This window comes from Gadus macrocephalus, chromosome 7 (assembly GCF_031168955.1).
Source record: "Gadus macrocephalus chromosome 7, ASM3116895v1".
NCBI lineage: Eukaryota > Metazoa > Chordata > Actinopteri > Gadiformes > Gadidae > Gadus > Gadus macrocephalus.
In genome coordinates, this window is record NC_082388.1 from 21,102,948 (window position 1) to 21,126,205 (window position 23,258).

The following is a 23,258-nucleotide window of genomic DNA, read 5'->3' on the forward strand; positions in this document are numbered from 1 at the left end:
CATGTTTGCAGTTTTATATTTCCACAGGTGAAAGAACGAATATAGTGACCAATAAACACTCTTTTTGGATCAATCTGTTTTCTCCGTGTGGTTTTAATAGTGTGTGAATGTAGCCTATAGTTTTTCCATAAACGATGATTCCAATCCTTATTTGTGCGTTTTGTTTCAAGACCCCTGCCGTCTCCTAACTATTCGTCATGCAGGGCCTAGTTAACACCGTGGAGTCCCTGCTATTTTCTTATAGCAGACCCATGAGTCTCACTCGCTTTCCCCCGTGCCTGTTAAAACGGCCAGAGTAGTAAAACTTTTATGTGTTGGAACAAGGGGTGGAAAATTAAACACCATGTTTGCCACTTTACAAGGAATTCAAAACTTTTTATTGTTAGCCTTTATGGTTACTTTTATTCTAATATATATATATATATATATATATAATCCAGAGAGAGAGAGAGATTTTTTATCTACTAACGCGGCGGAGCGGGGTACCAACATATCCAAAGTCTCATGTGAACAGTCTATTCTATAGCTTGTGGCGAGAAGTATCTTAAAATGATAGGATCCATATGGAACCGAGTCCCTACTGATTCAAACAGCCTAGTCGTTAAAATAATAATAACAAAGGACCCAATTTGACCTCATCTACCGTACGTAATTACGCATTTGGAAACGGTGAGAGACAGCGAAAATGGTCCCTCTTCTCACACCTCAATACGTGAGGAGATGGTTGGGCTGGGGGCGTGGCCACTCCGCGTAATTGATTTGTTTTCTTCACTTGAAAACTCGTGCTGGGGGAAGTTCAGCCACAGACTCCATGCGCGACGGACGCGACCTGACGAGCAGCTGTCGAGACGAGACCAATGAGTTATGTGGATGTAGAAAATTGTCCAAGTCAATTAAGGTCAGCGACAATATGATTTATATTATTTTTGTGAATTCTGCATTTCAAAATAAGTCAATCTTATGAGGATCGTGGTAAAATCATTATCTCGTAGTTAAGAAATAGGTATGATTTATGACTTACTTGATCGTTTGTTTTTCTGCAGATGGCTGTTTTCGAGACGCATGCTGGTGGAATATATCTGGATTGTACTCTGCAGACTTCTCCCCTCTTGATCTAGGTCCTCCGTGCTCATGTTTCTCCTTCGCCATTTGCCAAGCCATAGACCTGTTACACACTTGCTGAGATGAGTACAGCGTACCCATACATTGTCATTGAAATAATCATCGCTATATTGTCTGTAGCAGGCAACATATTGGTGTGCTGGGCTGTCGCGATCAACACCACTTTGAAAAACGCCACGAACTACTTTCTGGTGTCCCTGGCTGTAGCAGACATCCTTGTGGGCTGCCTCGCCATCCCCTTCGCCATAACCATCAGCATCGGCATCAAATTGGACTTTTACGGATGTCTTTTCCTCGCGTGTTTTGTGTTAGTTTTGACCCAAAGCTCAATATTCAGCCTACTTGCGATTGCCATTGATCGATATTTGGCCGTCAAAATTTCTCTTCGGTGAGTATTTCTTTTTTTCACTCTCCATTATATGCCTGTATGTGTATGCTTCTCACTTTAATCCGATTTGTTAACTAATAGCTGTAAAAAAAAAAAAAAACAAACACCGGTTGATGGTCATCGTCAGGCAACACCCAGCGGAGCGCTTATTAGCGCGCCTATAGTCCAACAAAACCTTGCATTGGGGTCCGCAGCTCCCCGTTTTAAACACATTTGTTCCGTTGGATAATTCACAAAAATGTAATAGGATCAGCCTGGGAAAGACCATGATCAGCCCTAGGCTCATGATGCTTTAATTTATTGGCGGACTATTTGTTATATTCTTGAGCATTTGATTGTGCAAATATAAATAGCGAAGCTTACATATTTTTCGGGTGGTTAAACTTCATGATAACAATGCAAGATCATATCTCGGAGCTAGAGTGTGTGTGTGTGTGTGTGTGTGTGTGTGTGTGTGTGTGTGTGTGTCTGTGTCTGTGTCTGTGTCTGTGTCTGTGTCTGTGCGTGTGTCTGTGCGTGTGTGTCAGAGAGCAGACTCACGTGTCGTGAGTGATTGCTACGAACGTTAATGATGTTATTTAATGGCATTATTTGCTCTTTAAATCGAATAGGTAGGTAGGTAGATATAGGCCTGTATAGGCCTATATCTATAATAGGCCTAATATATATAATCCTTATACAGTAGTTATACAGTAGGGGAATAAAATGCATACGATTCGTTGTAGGCAAATCGTTCTTAAACGCGTTCCTCAATTAATCAACAACTGAGCGATAACTCAGGAGAGGAAGGCAGGCGAGGTTTTCATTCGTCACCGAGGGCATTAAACAACGGGATGGAGAGCTCTGTCACTGTCTCCTCCGCCACAGACAGTGGAAGCCACTAGATTAATATCTAACCACAGTTCGTCACCTCATCGATCACCAGGGCTCCAAAAAGATTCCCTGTGGTGACCCAGAGCTTGTTCACACATTGTAATTTCTACTTTTCAAACCAGCCAATAGAAACATCAGGGGTGATCCATATCAGCTGGGCAAATAAGACCCTCTTATTATATCTCTCCTATCTCATCTTATTAATCGTCTGGCGTCTCGGTGGTAAGCACACAAAACAAGGTTCAATGGGCGTGGAGTTTGTGTGTTCTCCCCGTATTCACCCCGGTTTCCTCCAACACCACACCATCGTGCGAGCTAAACCCTGCCCATAAGCAAGGCAAGGCGCAACACCTTGGCTTGGTTCCCTGGTCCCAGCACAGGATTGGTCCAAATGTAGAGCATCATTTTCCATGAAACTGGGATTAATTATTGCATATCACATATCTCATGTAGGCTTACCAAGTTAATTTGTGGCCATCTTTATTATAATATAGTATTATGCCTAATTACTTCTAGAAAAGTTGTTAGATGCAGCCCGGGCAGGCATGTCATTTAACAACTGAAGCTGATATGGGGTTTGTTATAATGGGGCCATTCAATAAACACAACCTCTGACTTCTAGTGCGGTAGCTGTCTCCTAGGCTTGACTCTATCTTTTCTTTACGTAAACAAACTGAACCTCAAGAGCAGAGTCTACCTTCTACTCTGCAAACTTTTTACTGCCAACGCCTGAGCCTGTTCTCTGTAGCAACGTGACATCTCAGTGTTTACCCTGCACCCAGACTCTTACCCTACTGCATCTAATGTGCATGTGTAATGAGAACAATGTGTGTGACCAGATCGTGTTAAAAACCCATGGCTAACATACCGTGTGTGTGTGTGTGTGTGTGTGTGTGTGTGTGTGTGTGTGTGTGTGTGTGTGTGTGTGTGTGTGTGTGTGTGTGTGTGTGTGTGTGTGTGTGTTCATGCATAAAACACACTCGATCCCATGGAATGCGATGTTAATGTACAACCGGCTATCATTCTTGTTCACATTGTATGGTTTTCACGGATGGTTAGAGTAGAGGTTAGCATCGTTCACACCTCGACGAGGAGGGGACCTACCACACGCTTCTAGAGAACTAGCGACACCAGCATCACGCTTCTTGCATTTACCAGAAACACATTGGAATTCTGTTGACATTCACACTAGACGTGACCGCATTTAACGAGGGTTTCCATCTGCAGCTACATCATATCCGCCACAACACTGCCTGTTGGCTCCAACCCAGTTTCAGCCCCGACAATAATCACTCACATTGGTGCGCCCAACGCTCCACCGCTTTGACTCGGTGGAGGGCGTCCTCTCTTTCAGGATGAGTCGAAGACATTTGCCACACAACCACAAGCTGGTTCTACGCTAGGGAAAGCTGAGACCTATAGAGGTTGCCCAGGGGCACCAACAGGTGGTCGAGAGGCGAGGCTGTGGTGGGCTCCCCCTAGCAGAGCTATGATTCATCCGAGAAGTGTATGTGTGAGAGTGTGGTCACTACAGCGGGGTTTTTGGGGGATTGGAAAAAAGAGAGGCGGGTTAGTAAGGAGGGAGGCATTTAGGTCAAGGAGACTCACCGGTCGGGGTGCAGGACTCAACCTTTTAAAAAACACAGCAATACAAAACAGCCCAGCTGAATAATTGATCAAAGCATTTTAGGGGTGTGACGATACTCAGCTCACGAGACGAGACGAGACACGATATTGGGTTCACGAGAACGAGACGAGACGAGATTTTAAGAAATCTACAATTACAAATTATATGACTGGACCAACAGACTTTTATTTAACCAAGTCGCGCATGCATTTTGAAATGTTTTATTATAACTCTTTACATGCATGAAATTGAAACTAAAACAAAAATTTATAAAAGTTAAATTAAAATAAATTAAATTAAATAATTCTCTTTTTTTCAAGTGCAAACAATATTATGTGCAAAACCAAATCAAATTACCCAAAATGTACTTTGATTAAATGTATTCGTTTTCGCGGTTATTCAGCCTCTTCTTCTCCTCCGGAAAAACACGACCGCATTGCATTGTGGTAGACGGGAGTAACATGTAGGCTACATCAGAGCCCGTCTCATATTAGACATTCTCTGGCTACATCGTATGTACACTCAAATTTTGGGTATTTTAAGTGCACTATATAGTGCATGAAATTAACCATTGAGAATTCGAACACCACTACAAAATGGCGAGCACCCTATATAGTACACTATATCCGTGATAGGGAACGATTTCGAACACAGCTTATGGCTGCTTTCGATGCTTCCCCTGCTTCCCCTCCTTCTCCTCCTCCTCTTCTTTTCCTTCTCCTTCTTTAGGTTCTGGCAGCCTAGATGTAGCAAAGGCGCATTACTGCCCCCACAGGCGACAAATAGAAGTTTGGATATATCACAAATCTCGCGAGACAGATTTTTAACACAACGGGTAATATCGTCGAGTTTCGCCACGAGATCTCGTCACACCCCTAGCATTTACAGATGACAGGTATGTGCTATAGGGGACGTGTGATTGGTTAGTTTGGTCCTCTGCAAAGCTTGTTTCACCTTGCTCGCTCACATTCTGCGTTTCTTCACCTCAGCGGCAACTTAAGAAACCGAGAAATGTGTAACATCTGGCACCAGCTTCTTTAGATCAGCCCATAGGGGTTTGTGTTTAGTGGAAATGATCTTGAGCCTTGGTTTTACTTTGGGTGTATCCAGTACATGGAGATTCACTGCTGGGACTTGGAGGGACTTTACCAAGTTCTGTCCAAGTTCATTGGCTCATCGGTTGGGATTTACAAGGAGCCCAGCCTTGGTTTCGGTTGAGAGAATGCATTCTAAAAAGTTCAGTATGAGTACAGCTCATCCATAATGTTGGAGATAAACTTTGCCTACATTAGGGACACACACAGTCACCTCAGTCATATTTTCAGCTTTTTGAAGAGATGTGTGTTTGATGTAGATGGTTTAACGAAACAATTGATGTACTACTGTGGCATATCACAATCAATCCAGGCCTTTTATCTGACAGCAGTCTTTGATGACGTTTGCAGTTTCAAAACACATGCAAAATGCCACAACAATGTATTTAGCATACGCACAAAAGGAACCATGAATAGAAGAGCACACAAACTTCCTCGTGTGTGTGTGTGTGTGTGTGTGTGTGTGTGTGTGTGTGTGTGTGTGTGTGTGTGTGTGTGTGTGTGTGTGTGTGTGTGTGTGTGTGTGTGTGTGTGTGTGTGTGTGTGTGTGTGGGGTGTGGGCATACCGGGCCTTCATTTGTACCCGTTTGTTAGTGCGTGTGTATGCGTGTGTTATTATGTGTGTGTATAAGTGCGTGTGCCTGAGTTTGTGCTTGTGAACATTCAAGCTACGTAAAATGGTGGTCCTTAATCTAAGCGGATGCTTGGCTGCGGTCGGTGGAGGTCTTTGGGAGGTTGCAGCAGCTGCAGCAGCAGCAGCGGCGGTGGTGGAGGTGGAGGTGGAGTAGGGGGTGGGGGTGGTGGGGTTGGAGCTGGGGTTGGGGGTGGGGGTGGAGGGGTGATGTGTGGAGAATGGAGCGAGTGAAGACAGCACAACAAAGCTGGAGATGCCAGCGTGCTGCCGTCATGCCAGAACTAATCCCCAAAGCCGGGCTGGGGCCAGGGACCCCAGAGAGACAGGGTACCGTGGCACCGCCGGGGTGAGAGAGAGACATGGGGCTGGGGGGGAGAGGAAGAGAAACCGAGGGGGGAGGGAGGGAGGGAGAGAGAGAGAGAGAGAGAGAGAGAGAGAGAGAGAGAGAGAGAGAGAGAGAGAGAGAGAGAGAGAGAGAGAGAGAGAGAGAGAGAGAGAGAGAGAGAGAGAGAGAGAGAGAGAGAGAGGGGCAAGCAACATAACGAAACTAGTTGAGAGAAACAAAAGAAGAGAGATAAAAAGTTAGAGTGAACACAAAGGACAGAGAGAAAAAAATAACGGTGCAACTGAGAGTGAGAATCCAAAACTGAAAACCTAACATAAGATGTATGGGTTTTATTGAATTCACCCCTCACATAATGGTCATCCTGCAGCCTTCCACCCACTTAAGCCCTGACCTTTGGTCCGATCAGCAGAGATGCGTGTACGCTCCAGAGGCCATTTTTATCCTCACCTCATGGCATGCCAAACCGCTGCATATATAATATTTACGACACCTGTTGTACTCAAAGCCACTAATGAATAATTGACCATTGCAACCTTCATGTTGTGCGATTTGCATCAAACCACGGGCGGCACCATCAGAGATCAGACCTGGTTCATGATTAAGAACAGACTTCCCTACTAGTCATTTAACTGGCAAATCCTGTTTAGTAATTGTGTCGTGACAGCGACTGTTAAACAAACCATGGATGGAACTCTAACAACGTCTTCAAGCAGCTCAACCACTTCCTGCTAACAAAAAAAGTCCCAACATTTCAACCCTTACCTAACAAGGACACTGCACCGGCAGCCTGCCTGGGGGTGTGAACTGAAGGGGGCTTTGCCATTTGCTAGCTTGAGCCCTGTCTGCGGATGATTCAGTAGCTGGGGATCTCCAGATAATGCATAGACGGACTGAGTCAAAAGCCTGACTGGGCCTGAGGTTTTTCTCTATCTGAGGGTATTGATAAATCCTCATTGAGAGGCACAGACCGCAGAGACTTATGCCGCTTTTCCACTGCATGGTACCAGCTCGACACGACTCGACACGACTCGACTCAGCTCGCATTTTTTGCGTTTCCACCGCGGTACCATGGTATCTGGTACCTGAAGTGGCTGCTTTTTCTAGTACCTACTCGCTCTAGGTACCAAGCGAGCTGAGCCGATGCTAAAAGGTGACGTCGGCAGACGGCCGGCGACTGATTGGCCAGAGAGTGTGACGAAGTCACGAGAGCGACATGGCAACCATGCTGGTAACATCCATAGCAGCGCCGCAGCCAACATGTTCCACTTCTCCAACTTCTTCAACATGCCGGCTAATAATAGTAATGTGATCGATGTCCTCCATTGTTGTTATGTGGGTTCTGTCCATGTGTGGGTTGCGTATGTGTTGTTTGCGTCGCGTACACAAATACGTCACGGCCCTTTCGCGCAGCCGACCCCGCCCACGTCCAGGAGGTACTATTTGCGGTGGAAAAGCACCCGTGTTGCTACCGTGTCGAGTCGTGTCGTGTCGAGTCGTGTCGAGTCGAGCTACATGTGCGGTGGAAAAGCGGCATTATTGTCCGATTTTGCCATCAGCCCTCAGGCTTCTCGTGCCCTAAGGGGATTTCCTATACCTTAATTGATTTCCCCCTTTGTTGATGCCCCTGGGTGCTCCACGTAGGGTTCAAGGGCTGAAGGCGAATGGCTCCAGAGGTTCTAAGTGGATGAATGGGTCTTCACATTGCCCATACATTTTTAGAGGAAGGCCATAGGCCCATGTTATGCACCACCGGTTTGCCGATATACCATCACGCTACGAAGTCGCCACAATGCTAGAAAAGTCTGCAACAGCAACTTCAGGCACTTGATCATGTTGATCAGTCTGCCCACATATTTCACATCTAAGTCTGTGTGTCTGTAGTTTAAAATGTCATCTGCTCAATGCAAATAAATAAATATTGATTGTCTGTCTCAAATTTTAAAGGTGACATATTATACCTATTATATTAGAGTGTGATTAGCCGTTACGAGCCGTTTTGAAAATATGCCTCTTCTGACATCACAAGTGGGCGTGTCCACCTAGATGTGCGCTGGATAATTGAGCAACGCATACTTGTGATGTCAGAAGAGGCATATTTTCAAAACGGCTTGTAACGGCCAATCCCACTCACACCTGGGGGTATCATATGTCACCTTTTAAATAAAGCAGGACAGGCAGGATAAAACACATGACCTATTTTTTCACTTAGAATACCCTGAATGAGATGCTAACAAGACGTCCCTCTGCAGGTACAATGAGTTGATGACCGGGAAGCGTGCCAGGGTCATCATCGCCGTCCTATGGATCCTGTCCTTCGTGATCGGCCTCATCCCCTTCCTGGAATGGAACAAGAAGAAGGAGTCCTGTGACTCTACCCCCCCCGGCAACCATTCCGGGGCAGGTGCCCCCTCCGGTGGCGGCGGCGGCGGCGGCGGCTTGCTGAGCAGCTGCGAGCTGGAGTGCCTCTTTGAGAGCGTGGTGGACATGCACTACATGGTCTACTTTAACTTCTTTGTGTGTGTGCTGCTGCCGCTGCTCATCATGCTGGGCATCTACCTGAAGATCTTCACCGTGGCCCGCAAGCAGATGCGCAAGATCGAGCTCAAGTGCGTGGGCAACGGCGACAGCCACCAGCACCACCGCACCCTGCTTCAGCGGGAGATCCGCGCGGCCAAGTCGCTCTCCATCATCATGGGGCTGTTTGCCCTGTGCTGGCTGCCCGTGCACGTGCTGAACTGCCTGAAACTGTTCTTCCCCAAACTGCATCGCCCGCAGATCTTGATGTACGTGGCCATCCTCCTGTCGCACGCCAACTCGGCCGTCAACCCCGTCATCTACGCGTACCGTATCCAGGACTTCCGGAACACCTTCCGCAAGATCCTGTCTCGTCACATCCTGTGTCGTAGGGAGGATCTCTATCGCAGCTCCAACGGGAACCAACGGCATAGGGACCAGGTGCAGAGCTCCGGGGCCCCCGGTGGGGAGGGGGGCCAACAGGACGGCTCCATCGCGTGTTGATTCTACTGTGGTTCAATCGTTTTGAGTTCAACTATCTGTGAGGTTGTTGGAAATGTTTACAGAACAAGACAGTGTGTGATATGTGAAGGTTGAGTGGATTTTTTTTTGGATATGCCTTGAAATGTGGACACTAATTTATGCAGTGGCTTTCAAGTCGGCGAAGGAAGCTGTGTGCGAAATGTTTAGATTTTGTTTTGTGAAGGATTTAAATGTATTTTTTTTTTCATGTTGAAGCTAACTGGATTTGCAGGGCTGTGAAAAAACAACGGGTCCAGAAGGATCTGCCACTTTGCGACGTTCTTAACTGCTAATCTTCCTGCTGAGTCCCATGTTTCCCACTGAAGATACAACACACTCCTCTAACATGGGCCGGGCCGGTGAAGATGTCTTGCGTTGTGTTTTTACGTGCTCATATTTAGTTATTTATTTATTGAAGTGTCCTATTCTTGAGAATATCAAGGTTAAAACTGAGAAATCTCAGAAACAGCAGTCATAAAAGACGACTAGTACCGTGACTTGTAGCTACAGGCTGCCAACAGCTGTGGGTATGGTGTTTGTAGGCCAAGTTATCATTCAAGACTGCCGACAGCCGACAGTGAGGGATGACGAAGGAACAGGGTATATGACAGGCTGGGAAGGATTTGAACACCTCTTATCCTGTGGGTTCAATAATGTCAAAAAAATACTTTTAAACAACAAACCTCAGGAAGTGGAAAACTGATTGTGCCATAAAGGATAACTATTTAGTCCACTAACGAGATGCCAAGTGCCAGGTTTTTGGTCAGACTTTAGCGAACACCAGAATATCCAAAAACGGCAATACGTAATAGTAGTGTTACTCCATCCCGCCCAAAGCTCAAAGCGACCGAGAGCACTTCTGATGTGTTCGCTATGAATGTCTCTCTGGGTTGCTGACACGCCTTAGCAACTATGTTGACAACCCAAACACACACATATATTGAAGTTTTACAAATAAAGTCTCATTGGCTGTCAGCCGGTCCACTGAGAAGCTTGCAACACATTGTGGTGGGAATCATTTTGCCACCTTCATCCTGTCAATAACAGTGAAGTTATCATTGAAACAAACAGAGCAGTCCCCCTTTCTCTCTGCCGCTCTATCTCTCCCTCGCACACACATCAGGGACCACATTGGTTACCTATTTGTGCAACAGGAAGAGTGCAACCTTTGTGGAACAGGCCCAAAAAGCGTGCCAACTGAAACCACTTCCTGACCCTTAATAGTGAACTGGGTTATTGTAAAGGCCCAGTCTTTCCCTCCACTGGGTATTCAGGAAGGAGGGGGGGCATACCGGGCCTTCATTTGTACCCGCAAATTATTTGAAATGGTTCAGTGATTTTCTCTTTATTCCCGGAATGAAATTACAATTGTAAGAAAATTAACTAATTAGTTTTACAAGAGGTCATGCGCTAATTTGAACCCCACATGCCAATGATTGTAATAAAGGGATGCCATAGTGCAGGTTCACTTCGTAACCGGGCTTATCTTGCGCATCACTACTACCTTTTACATCTAACTGCCCTAAATGTAAAAGGTTTCAAAACATAGAAATCTTCAGTTTCCCCCAAGCGACCCATTTCTTGCTTCTTTGTTCTCGTTATGGTGTTCTTTGTTGGTGACTCACAGGAGCTTCTGGATTTTTACTACTCGATTGCATCACTTCTAAAAACCCCATTATCATAAACAAGGGCTAAAAACAACAAAGGCGTGTGTCGACATTCTAGTACATTCCAACAGAGTCGGCTAAACCGTGCAGTGTCATGTCAGCATCTTCTGTAATATCCACTAGTAAGAAACTACACCTTTCTAGCTATCGACGGGAGTGTGGTCTCTCTTACAATCCCAAATTCCGACAGAGAGGAAAAGGCCCATCAACACTAACATTCCTGCCTTTTGTGTCCATGTGTTGCCACTTCGTCATTCCTAGTCAGGAAGATCCACTGAGGTCGCGCGCTGTTCTCTGAACAAAACCACAACTGTAAAACAATACTGCTATTTAAAATATACAAGCTGTATGTAAGGTGAATTATTTTGTTAATAAAGGCGATGTTTATATTGTTCCACAGCATTCTTTATTGTCAAGGAAATGTACATGTATATATAAAAAGAAACAAGGTTACATTGAAATTGTTGTGCATTAACAAGGTGCTTTAGCAAGTACAAGGGAAAAACATGTTATTTCCACAAGGAGCAGCTGACTCAGGAGCCCAGTGAAATCAAACGTCCCAGCTGTTTATTTAACCAGAACCCGACGAGGAACTGTTCCAGAAAACCCATCTGGAGTCCTTCAGCGAGCAGGAACCTCAGATTAGCGCCCTGCTCCTGGGTGTCACCCAGGTGTGTGCGTCGGTGCGTGTCCCGATCATTCACATGGTGGGCTGCGGGGGTAGGGACACGGGGCTTCGTGTGGGGGGGGGGGGGGGTTGGAATGGGGGTTCAGGTGGGGGTTCAGGTGGGGGTTCAGGTGGGTCAGGAGGCAGCGGCCCCCCCAGCCATTACGGTGGTGATGTGCTTGTCAGAGACGCTCTCCTGCTGGGTCAGCCCCGTCGCCTGGCTCAGGTAGACGCCTAGGAGGTGCTTGCACTGGGCGGGGCCAACAGATTGACAGACAGACAGTCACCAGACAGACGGACGGAAAGGGCTTAATTAAACACACGGTGGAGTCTCCCATCTGTCCAAATCACATGTTGATCATCCGCTTTATATTCTAATGTCTGTTGACTGGTTGGTGAGAAGGATACATTGTATGGCTGATGCCAGCCAGTCTAATATGCAAATGTGAAAGACGCGTGTGTGTGTGTGTGTGTGTGTGGCCTATAGAGTGAGTGCTGTGTTGATCTACAGATACAGGGTTTCGGTAAATGCATGGGATGATTGAGCGTAGGCGACAGTCGTGGTCACAGTCAAATGAAGGCACCAAAGGCGTTGGATGTTGAAAGGCAGTAGTTCAGGCAGTGGAGGAGGTTGTCTGGCAACGAGGAAAGGTCACCGCCAAAGAGGCCTAAACCTAAGCGCTATGTAAATGCAGTAAATTTACCGTTCTGGGTGAAATATGTTTTTAGAAGCTTTGTTGTGATACCGTCAATGTGTTCTGGGGCCATCCTGTGTTATGTGTGCGTGGGTGTGTATTAGCATGTTTACTCAAGTAACAGAGGGAGATTTAGTTCTATGTGTTAGATGGCTTACCACCGTGCCCCCTTATGATTAACCAGCAATGCTTAAAAGGGACGATATTATTTCTGCCACCAGGTGTGAGTGTGATAAGCCATTACAAGCCGTTTGGAAATCAGCCTTCGCCTGTGCTTTAGTGACGTTTTTTTTTTTTTGGTAGATGGTTAACCTAGTTGTAAGGATGATGATGGATAGATAAGCTAATTGTCTACAGTCCACTGGGTAGGCTGGTAGGAAAAGGCAGATTTCCAAATGGCATGTAGTTGCTTATCCCACTCTCACCTGGGGGCAGAATATCACCCCTTCAACTCCATTCCCACCTTTGGAAGTCCCCATTCAACCTGAACGTGCCCCCCCCCCTGTGAGTGACATAGCTCCAAATAGACCATCGTTGTTTTGATACACACAGCAGTGTGGCGAAGCAAGACGCCGCTCATAAAGTATATTCTAGAAGATTTATGCGTCGAAGAAATCCCCTCTCTATATATATATTTATATATATATATAAAGCACGTGCCCTGCCGGAGCCGTGTGAATGTACTTCTCTGAGCATCTCATCGTACTCGACAGTCGTTAAAAAATCCTCAGAGAATCAACACAGACCCACCACGCTTGCTAACTCACTGGGGGGGGGGGGCGCTAGGCTAAACTTAGCTCGCAGCGCATAGCATAAACGAAGCCCAGGAATGCAATGCAGTGGGCTTTCTTTTATAACCCCTGTTGTTGTGGAGCACTATTTGGCGGGGGCGCATGGCTGGTGCGCGGCCAGGAGCCACACATCAGCGACCCCCTCTCCGTGCACGGAGAGGGGGGTGCTGATGTGTGGCTCTTCCAGCCAGCATCCTGCCTCCCCCGGGGGGGGGGGGGGGGGGGGGGGGGGAACGGCCGGTCGTCCCGATCGCCCGTGGTCGGGAGGGCGCGGTCGTGTTCGGGGAAGCACAGCCGTGTTTTTTCAGCTTTGCCGTGGGCTGGCTGGAGACAACCTGGGCCAGCCAGACAACAACAGGACTCCCACGGCACCGAGGTTTCTCCCGGGTCGACATCCCGGTCGACATGCCTTAGCACGCGTACCCTCCCTTTCCTAAGATAACCCCACGACCCAAAACGCAGGCTTCCTCGGAAATGTGGCTAAAGACGTTAACTATTGCGTTGGGGCAGCTGTGTGTGTGTGTGTGTGTGTGTGTGTGTGTGTGTGTGTGTGTGTGTGTGTGTGTGTGTGTGTGTGTGTGTGTGTGTGTGTGTGTGTGTGTGATGGTTGGATCAATGCATAGAGCATGCACACAGCTTTGGGGCAGCTGTGTGTGTGTGTGTGTGTGTGTGTGTGTGTGTGTGTGTGTGTGATGGTTGGATCAATGCATAGAGCATGCACACAGCTTTGGGGCAGCTGTGTGTGTGTGTGTGTGTGTGTGTGTGTGTGTGTGTGTGTGTGTGTGTGTGTGTGTGTGTGTGTGTGTGTGTGTGTGTGTGTGTGTGTGTGTGTGTGTGTGTGTGTGTGTGTGTGATGGTTGGATCAATGCATAGAGCATGCATACAGCGTTGGGGCAGCTGTGTGTGTGTGTGTGTGTGTGTGTGTGTGTGTGTGTGTGTGTGTGTGTGTGTGTGTGTGTGTGTGTGTGTGTGTCGGTCTGTCCCATCAGAGCTCACCAGAAGGCCGTCGTTCCTGCGGAGCACCGCGTAAGCGAAGGCGGGACATGGGCAGTAGTGGCAGGAGGTGAAGCAGGTGTACAGCCGACCCGAGCCGCCCGTCACCTGAGCGGTGTGAACAAACAGGCCGTCAGTGGTCTCTATCCAGGCCACCTCATCCCCCAACCACAGGGAGAGTCAGGCGTGTAGAAGCGCTGATTCATGCAAAGCACATTTAAATTGGGCGAATGCGCTCAAATTTAAAACTCGCAAATCCGTTGGCCATCCCGGCTTCTGGGGCTTGTGAAAACAACCACCAGTTCCCCGCTCTTGAAAACCAATAGATGAGGGAGTGCCTGGATCTAAACACACACCTGTCCCCTGACCGGCTGAAGGTGATGGGTTGGCCTCCCCGTCCTCCGCTGGGATAATTAACGACCTTGGACAGGCGGGATGCATTTTTTAAACAAGTCCAGCCGAGCGGGACTAATGAGCCCTCCGCTGACAGCCTCCCGCCCGAGCTGGGCTCCCGTTCTTGGCGGGGGGGGGGGGGGGGGGGGGCTGGGGGCAGCGGTGACGTGAGACACATGGGAGAGCATGTCAGAGGAGCTCCTCCGCACAGTGATGTAACTAATGCCTCCCCGTCCCTGCTCCATTGTTCCCCCGAGCCCCCTCTACATCACCTTCGCCTGTGACCTTCCCAAGTAAAACATCTCATTTGTCCTGTGTGACGCTTCAACGTTAAATAAGTCACGAAGAGCACCCCATTACACACGAAGCCTTCTTCGCCGTGCCACAAAGAAAGGGCGGTCTGAGATCGTGATCACCAGTGGGAACCAGGTACAAGCCCCAGCACAGAGGCCCAAGCCAGGGACGCCAGCCAGCCTCAAGAGCACCGGACGCATTGAGAACCAGCTCACATTTTCGGCTCCCCTTTGTGTTCATGGCAGAGTCACATGCCACACGCGGCGGCCTATTTGGGATGCGACGGCACCAGCTGGCTGGTGCTTTGCTCCCCTCCCTGTGGGACCTCGACGAAACCCCAACGACCGCGGGAGGGATCCCCAGCGAGCACTGTTAATCAAGTGGCCTTGCCCGGTCGCTGCAAAGTTGAAAACAAATAAATCAATAAATGGATGAATGGTATGAGTGACCACAGGGCCTCTCTGAGCGGGCCCAGGCCTGGGCAGTGGCCTCCGGTAGCCACGACTCTGGTTCTCAGGGGGGGGGGGGGGAGAAATATGAATTGACATGGGAAGTTGTTGGCCGGATTACGTCGCCTCCGTTGTTGATGGAAGCATGCATAAATATTTGATCCGACTTGTATGCAATTTGCTGAGGCAGGCCGTTTTCACAATACAGTTGTCCTAAACACGTTTTTACAAACGGGTACAATGTGAACTTCGATTTGCATTCCAACCCGCCCGCTGTCCTCATAACAAGCGCCCGACGCCGGATTCAGCTGGTCACTCTTATCAATGTTTTGCTCGTTTCTTTCAAACAAAAAACAAGGGGAAAATAGAGACTGGTGTTATTCATAACAAGTCTTATCTTAATTTGTGACTCGGTTGTAACGGAAGTGTGACTGTACCCTTTGGTTTGCAAGATTTCCTTCTTGAGAAGAGGAGTAGGCTGAGAAGACGACGCGGCTCATTGTAATGTTAGAGGATAAATAATAGGTTCATCCGTTTAATATCTCCAACATACCACATTTTGACCCGACATCCTCATCATACTAACATGTTAATCATATATAAACTCGATTTGTACTGTCAATTTGATTTATAGTCAAAATCAGCAAAAACTGCCCAGAAAAAAATCACTGGGAAAAACAACAAACTAATCGTCCTACATAAAACTACGAGCAGTAAATAGCCAAAGTCGTTCATCTTCTTCATGTATTCCTCTTCATGACGTTCCACCAGAGAGCCCTGACCGCATGAGAAAGTGATGGCTCACAACACTGGGGCTGGTCCAAAGCAAACAGCAGACGACATATCAGCAGAGGAACCCAGGACCAGGTGCTGAGACTGGCCTAGCACAACATGCAAAGGCAGAGCAGACCGCGATGCCAGTAAGGCCCTGCCCTCTGACTCATCAGGAAGCCCCTGCTATTGATAAGATGAGGAACCCACAAAGCCCCAGAAGAGTCAACTCTATCTGTGCCTGAGTACAGCACGTACACGTGGTGTGCACCCACAGGCCACTCTATCTGGAAGCTACGTTCCACACCGGTACAGATACAGCTCACCAGCAGGATGGGTGACCTCTTTGGGAACCGTTTGGATGTGGGCTTGTGATTGGATGAACCATCTGTTTATCACGACGTTTCTCATAGGACGCCGATTGGCCCGAACCACTTTGGTTCGTCCTCAATTGCACCTCGATCTTGCAATCTAGCTTCCTCACAAGATAAAGGGATGGGTGAAGCAAAGACATTTAAGTAACTACTTCCTTCATACATTAATAATGATTACTTATATACAGGGTCCATCATTTACTATTCAAACCATTTTCCTGATCTGGTAGGCCAAAAGATACATTTCTAAAAGGTACATTTGACCCAGGCTTATATACGTGCAGAAAATGTAGAACATGTTTTCACTTTGTCATTCACTTTATATAAAGAACAATAACAATAACAATCGATCACAAAAATAACCAACGTTGGAAAGCCAGTGACCATAGTGTGCTGACACATTTACAACTGACACATATTGTGTCAACAAGGCAAACAGGCAGGGTCACATAAAACACGTTTGACCACCTTAAGAGACCTACTGTACAGAGACATATTTCTGTTTCAATTGATATTCTATATTCTAGAGAGGTCTGCTCAAAGACTACTTTAACTACAGCACCACCCGTGTAAGACCTCCCTCATGACTTACACAGCAACTTGTAATGTTTGGACTTAAAGCCATCACTGACAGGTCCAGAGTTAGAGACCAATGATTTCGTTTCTGTGTCTAAATATGGGATTCTTCACATCTATTTTTTAGATTAAAAAAATAAAACACAAGCGACTAACATGAGAACCTTAACGCCAGAAATCAAGGTGGAATGACATTTATCTGTCCTTATCTGGTTGAAAACCTCCATTCTGCTTGGTCGATTATGGCATTCTACCGTCTTTCATTTCTGAATAGCTGTCCGCTGCCATAGATAACGGACTGCTACTATGGATACAGTTCAATTTGTAGCGTAACAATCTTCTAAATCAATCAAATGAATTGCTGAGATATTGTGTGTCAAAGGAGGATAAGGTACAGCGTCGATATTAGGAAATGTTTGGGGTCTTGCTTCACCCTGCCTGGGTTTTTCTCGCCAAAATAACCTACATTTTTCTTCATTAAAGAGGAATTCATAAGGACTTATTTAACTAAAGCGGCTATTAAATAGTAAAAAAATAAAGTCAAATGGGGAATCAGAGACAGAAGGAAGATAAATAACTGTGTCCCATGTGTGCAATTGAATACTTCTTACTGTAACAACACAATTCGTAGGAAAGACGTTTGTTACTATACGTCAGGTTTCAGAACAGCCGCTCATCATCACGGAAACAGATTCTTCATGTTCCTGTTTCTGCTTCTATGTTTTCTAAAGAATCTGATTAAGAAAGAAGATGAGGAACCCACAAAACCCCAGAGAGTTCTCTGCCAACCCTCTCTGTGTCTCGGTACGTGACGATACCACTGAGTACAGCACGTACACGTGGTGTGCACCCACAGGCCGCTCTATCTGGAAGCTACGTTCCACACCGGTACAGATACAGCTCACCAGCAGGATGGGTGACCTCTTTGGGAACCGTTTGGATGTGGGCTTGTGATTGGATGAACCATCTGTTTATCACGACGTTTCTCATAGGACGCCGATTGGCCCGAACCACTTTGGTTCGTCCTCAATTGCACCTCGATCTTGCAATCTAGCTTCCTCACAAGATAAAGGGATGGGTGAAGCAGAAAATGGGTACCTGTTTTCACTTTGTCATTCACTTTATATAAAGAATAAATATAACAATCGATCACAAAAATAACCAACGTTGGAAAGCCATTGACCATAGTGTGCTGACACATAACAACACAAGTTGTTATTCTAACTTCATAAACCACAGAGCATTGGTTGGACAGGGCCCCAGTTAAAGCTACATTGCATATAAAACAACTGACACATATTGTGTCAACAAGGCAAACAGGCAGGGTCACATAAAACACGTTTGACCACCTTAAGAGACCTACTGTACAGAGACATATTTCTGTTTCAATTGATATTCTATATTCTAGAGAGGTCTGCTCAAAGACTACTTTAACTACAGCACCATCCGTGTAAGACCTCCCTCATGACATACACAGCAACTTGTAATGTTTGGACTTAAAGCCATCACTGACAGGTCCAGAGTTAGAGACCAATGATTTTGTTTCTGCGTCTAAATATGGGATTCTTCACTTTTTTTTTTTGATAAAATAATAACACTACAACCGACTAACATGAGTACCTAAATGCCAGAAATCAAGGTGGAATGACATTTATCTGTCCTTATCTGGTTGAAAACCTCCATTCTGCTTGGTCGATAAAGACATTCTACCGTCTTTCATTTCTGAATAGCTGTCCGCTGCCATAGATAACAGACCGTTGCTATTGATAAGAATTACATTTGTAGCATAACAACTTTCTTGATCAATCAAATTAATTGTGAGTCAAGTTAGAATAATGTGCAGCGACAATATTGTGAAATATTTGGGGTCTTGCTACACCCTGTCTGGATTTTACTCGCCATAATGACCGGCTCCCAGTTACTTATCTATTACTCATTACATTTTTCTTCATTAAAGAGGAATTTATAAGGACTTATTTGACTAAAGCAGCTATTAAATGGTAAAAATGGGGAATCAGAGACAGAAGGACGATAACCTTGTGTCAAGTGTATGCATTGATTTCTTCTACCGTTAGAGCACAATTTACAGGAAAGACGTTTGTTACTAAACGTTTCTCAACAGCTGCTCATCATCATTGAAATAGATTCTTCATGTTCCTGTTTCTGCTTCTATGTTTTCTCAGGAACTGCATTCAACAAAACTACATGTCTTCTTTTAACTTTTATTGTTGCTGGCTATTTGCCTAAGCTTGAAGAAGCGGGCTTTTAACCAGAAAACCCTGAGAACTATGACCAGGAAGGTGGAAGGATCCCAATGGGAAGCAGGCAACAAGGCAAACAGCCAGATTCACAGCCCCAATGGACATTAGGATTCATAATAGTTGCATAATTTAAATGCTAACTCAGTTTAAACAATCCAACAAACAAATACACAATAAACCAGAACATTTTCAACATGACACTGTATCTTTTGGAAAAGGGAACACAAACATCTTGAATTGGGCAAAGGTGGGTTCACATCAGGGTTGACAAAACGGATACAATCTTTAAATAAACTTTTTTGAATTCATTTCCAATGAATGCCGGTGGACCCCAAATACCATTTCAGCCTAGGGATATAAGGAACAATTAACAAAGGTATGACTGAATTGTATCCAAACCCAAAGGAGAGCTCCGGCCCGAATGTAGGCTCATTATTTAGGGCTTTTATTGAGATGAAAATGAAAAGAAGGAAATGTGAGTCAGAATGACAATGAGTCCCTGTGGACTGATACAGTGTCTATGAAAGCCTAATGACCTTCAATTGAGAGAAGTGAGAAATTAGAAAAAAAATTGAGAAGTTTTCTTTCAGTATTTTTTTTCACACAAAGATCTGTTTCAATAGTCAGATTGGAGTTTACTTTCGTTTTAGATAACCACAGACATCGCCTCAGGCTAGTCTTGGTGGAGTAAGAAATGAAACAGTGATATGGGTTGATATGAGACTAACATCAACAACCCCATGCTATTAATTCTAGCAAGGTATGCAATGTATTCGTCATTATACAGTGCCTATCCCATTTATTTGGAATTTTGAACAGTACTACATACAATAGTGATAATCATGCAGACACGTGAGATAGCAAATGCTAGCCTTAACTAGTTTGTTAAATAACTAACCTCATTAGTACGTTATCTAAGAAAAGGCACAGAATATGCATTTAAATAGTTATCAACTACTTGAAGATATATGGTAAATGAGACTTGAATACTGGTAACATCGCCTTCATTTTTTTTTTTTTTTTTTTTTAATAATACAAATTAGGCACTGGGCACTAATATTTAACTATTTTGGATAAAGATGGCAGTAGGCCCCAGCGAGAATTGAACTCACGACCCCTGGTTTACAAGACCAGTGCTCTAACCTCTGAGCTATGGAGCCTTGGTTGCCTAGTCTGTTTGGACACACCTTAAACAAAGTGCAGAACCAAGAGGCCAACAGTGCAACACCAGCAGGCGGAGGAGTTAACAGTCTGGTCACAGCTAGTTCTGCATTTAATCCTATTTCTTATGAAATACAGTACAGTCAACTCATAGATACAAGAATCCTATCTTTGTGTTGCCTTGGTAGATCAATAGATCCGTCCAACTCTCCCTGACCCAATATAAGCTGAGAGTTGCAGAAACCAGTGGTGGAACACAGATCTTTTATTAAAGCAAAAGTAGTAATACCTCCCTGTAGAAATACTTATAGGTAAAAGTCCTGCATGGAAAATGTTGCTTGCATAAAAGTACAAAAGTATAAGCATCAAATATTATTAAAGTACCAAAAGTGAAAGAAGGCTACTCATTATGCAGAATGGCCTATTTCAAAATATAAATTATATTATTCAATACAAAGTTGGATTAATGTATCCTGGGCTTTATTGATAGATTTATAAAGCTTCATTGAAATTATAATGTGATTACAAAATTGGTTATATTTTTTATTGTTATTCATAATCTGCAAAATAACTTGTTAATAAAGAGGTCAGACATAGTAGAGTAAAAAGTACAATATTTGCCTGTGAGATGTAGTGGAGTACAAGTATAAGATAAGCAGACTAAAGAAGTACAAGAACCTCAGATTTCTACCCGAGTACAGAACCTAAGCAAATGTACTGAGCTACATTCCGGCAAAGACACAGAGACATACAGGGAAACTAGTGTATTATCTAATGTGGGTGAAAAAAACAATGCCGACCTGGTACACTTTGCGTCCACTGGGTGAGGACAGACAGGTGACCGAGTGCTTGTCCACTAGGTCCAGCGCCTGCAGCGCACAAGAGCCAAAGACAAACTTAAGCCTGAAAGAAAGTGGAGGTGAGCATCAGGAGAACATATTCATCTGGATAGTTTACACTGCCACCATAATGATCTTGCCATGCAATTGAATGGTATTATGTACAATCCTTATCACTTGAATAAATAGTTTGAAATAAGACGGGAGGCACAACGCATAATTCAATAAATAAAACTGATTAGTTTACCAAGAATGTGCAGGATTGACTTGGGGTAAGGGTGTTATTGTGGTCACGCCACTTCAGTCTACAGTCTACCTGCAGGCATCCTTGATCAAGTTGCCTCACTTAGATTTTTAGCTACTAGCGCTGACTTATAGTGATTAATAAAGAAATAAACTTTAAAGCGGCTTTGGATAAAAGTGTCACTGAGTAACCTAGTCATCTATGATACTAGTCATCTATGTCACAAACAAGACTGTAAAGTGAAACCAGTCTAGACTAATCTCGGACCACGGTTCGGTTCCAAGGGAACAAATATGTGGTCTAGAAAAAGTGGTGGTAAAAGTGGAAACGCCGATGTGAGAGCGACACTCAAGGTCATCCCTCAAACGAAAGTCATCCTGCCTCACAGACAGGAAGTGGTCATGTTGATCTACACGTGGAGCAATACTGTGCCTCCCTAGTCACACAACCACGCATGCAGTTCTGCAGGAAATGTCTTGACAAAAGGACAATAGCGTGGTGCACTGCCATTGCATTGTGTCTTTGGATTGTCACTGTGTCAACACTGAGCTGGTAAAAAAAGAATCAAATCATGCTGGTCAGCGAACAAGTCAGCCCATCCATGGACATGGACAAGGTTGTTGTTTTTTTAATCAATCTGCCATCCAGACCTCAGTGGTCTTCCGTCCAAGCAAAAAAACAGATTAGTGCAAGTGCAAACTAAACACATTACTTGTGGGATAACGCATTACCAGAAGCCGTATTAACAACCCCTGCGACTATACTTACACAAGTGCAGCTAAGAATACACACCCAGTACTGTGAGCACTGATACTTACGCAATCAATAGGTCATCAGGTACTGCAAGGTAAAGACGAGAGAAAAATAATGTAAAACACCTTTGTTAACAATGGCAGATTGTTTTTTCACAATTACATAGGTTGAGACCAAAAGCATGCAGATCACCATTCTGGTAGTAATGGGATGTTTTACATTATACAAACAAGAAGTTGAGTCACAGATTTTGCTGAGACCCAAGTCATTAATCATGGACACATGATCTACATCAAATAACTGTAAATAAATAACTATAAGGACATAATAATTGTACCATGGCAATTTATTCTAAGTCAAGATGTTAATTTATGTGAAAAACAACATCTGAATCCTTATCGAATATATGGCAATCATCTCAATTGGAGTTAAATTATCCAGTTGTAAGCCATGGTTCAATCTCCTCTACTGCAGCACCCCCTACTGGTACATCTCAGACGCTTAACTGATCTTTCGCTACCTAAATAAACTACTGAAGTTATGGTTATGACATTTACGTCGCAGTTCTCTGACCGTTGATAGGATTTTAAATGTATCTGAAGAATTAACGTTTTGGTAAGTGTCTAGCCTTTTAGCTTCGAGTTTGTAACGTTTAGGTTGAGGTTACCAAGAGTGACACGCTAACATCAAAATGTTACGGTAAACGCTACGTTACCATTATAACGTTAGTAATAGGACGTATTAGTTGGCTATTTAAGACACTAAACAGTACTGTCCTTACTTTGTGACTTTTCTTCATATATTTTCTGAATGTCTTTAAATAACTGTTCAGCCACTGCAGGTAAAAAAGAGCGCATTGCTTACAGGAACTCTTCAGATTTACTTGCGGTATCTTGACCAATAGGCGGCTCGTATATTACGACGTTTCCTGTCTACATTTTATTCCAAAGTAAAAGCCTGAGGCACGATCGAAATGTCATAATAAAAGTTTGGTCTTACGTTGCAAAAGTATAGATTACGTTTTGGGGGCTTAAATTCAGGATATTGGTGTATGTAATGGTGCAAACTTTCATTTTTTTTTGCTTCGGCAGGCCTCGCATCAGGACAACGGCATAATTTGCACCCTCCATTAAAAAAAGGGGAATAGTATAGGTTAAATACTCAAACTAAGATAAATAGCAAGTTAATACTTTTGCCAATCATTTAGGAG

The 23,258-nt window shown here is 44.9% G+C and overlaps 2 protein-coding genes and 1 non-coding gene across 3 annotated transcripts; 1 reads left to right on the plus strand and 2 right to left on the minus strand.

Moving 5' to 3' along the window:
- The first annotated feature begins 540 nt into the window (after nucleotides 1-540).
- adora2b (adenosine A2b receptor) lies at nucleotides 541-11,181 on the plus strand. Its single transcript, XM_060057324.1, has 3 exons — nucleotides 541-898; nucleotides 1,044-1,510; nucleotides 8,334-11,181. The coding sequence occupies exons 2-3, from the start codon at nucleotides 1,185-1,187 to the stop codon at nucleotides 9,100-9,102; spliced, it is 1,095 nt and encodes a 364-aa protein (XP_059913307.1). The 5' UTR covers nucleotides 541-898; nucleotides 1,044-1,184; the 3' UTR covers nucleotides 9,103-11,181.
- On the minus strand, nucleotides 11,171-23,223 carry zswim7 (zinc finger, SWIM-type containing 7). The gene is made up of 5 exons (XM_060057325.1): nucleotides 22,830-23,223; nucleotides 22,114-22,135; nucleotides 21,013-21,115; nucleotides 13,937-14,041; nucleotides 11,171-11,704 (listed from the first exon to the last, which is right to left on the minus strand). The coding sequence occupies exons 1-5, from the start codon at nucleotides 22,903-22,905 to the stop codon at nucleotides 11,591-11,593; spliced, it is 420 nt and encodes a 139-aa protein (XP_059913308.1). The 5' UTR covers nucleotides 22,906-23,223; the 3' UTR covers nucleotides 11,171-11,590.
- On the minus strand, nucleotides 20,139-20,211 carry trnat-ugu (transfer RNA threonine (anticodon UGU)). The gene has a single exon. It is a non-coding gene; the product is annotated as a tRNA-Thr (tRNA).
- Nucleotides 23,224-23,258: the final 35 nt, after the last annotated feature.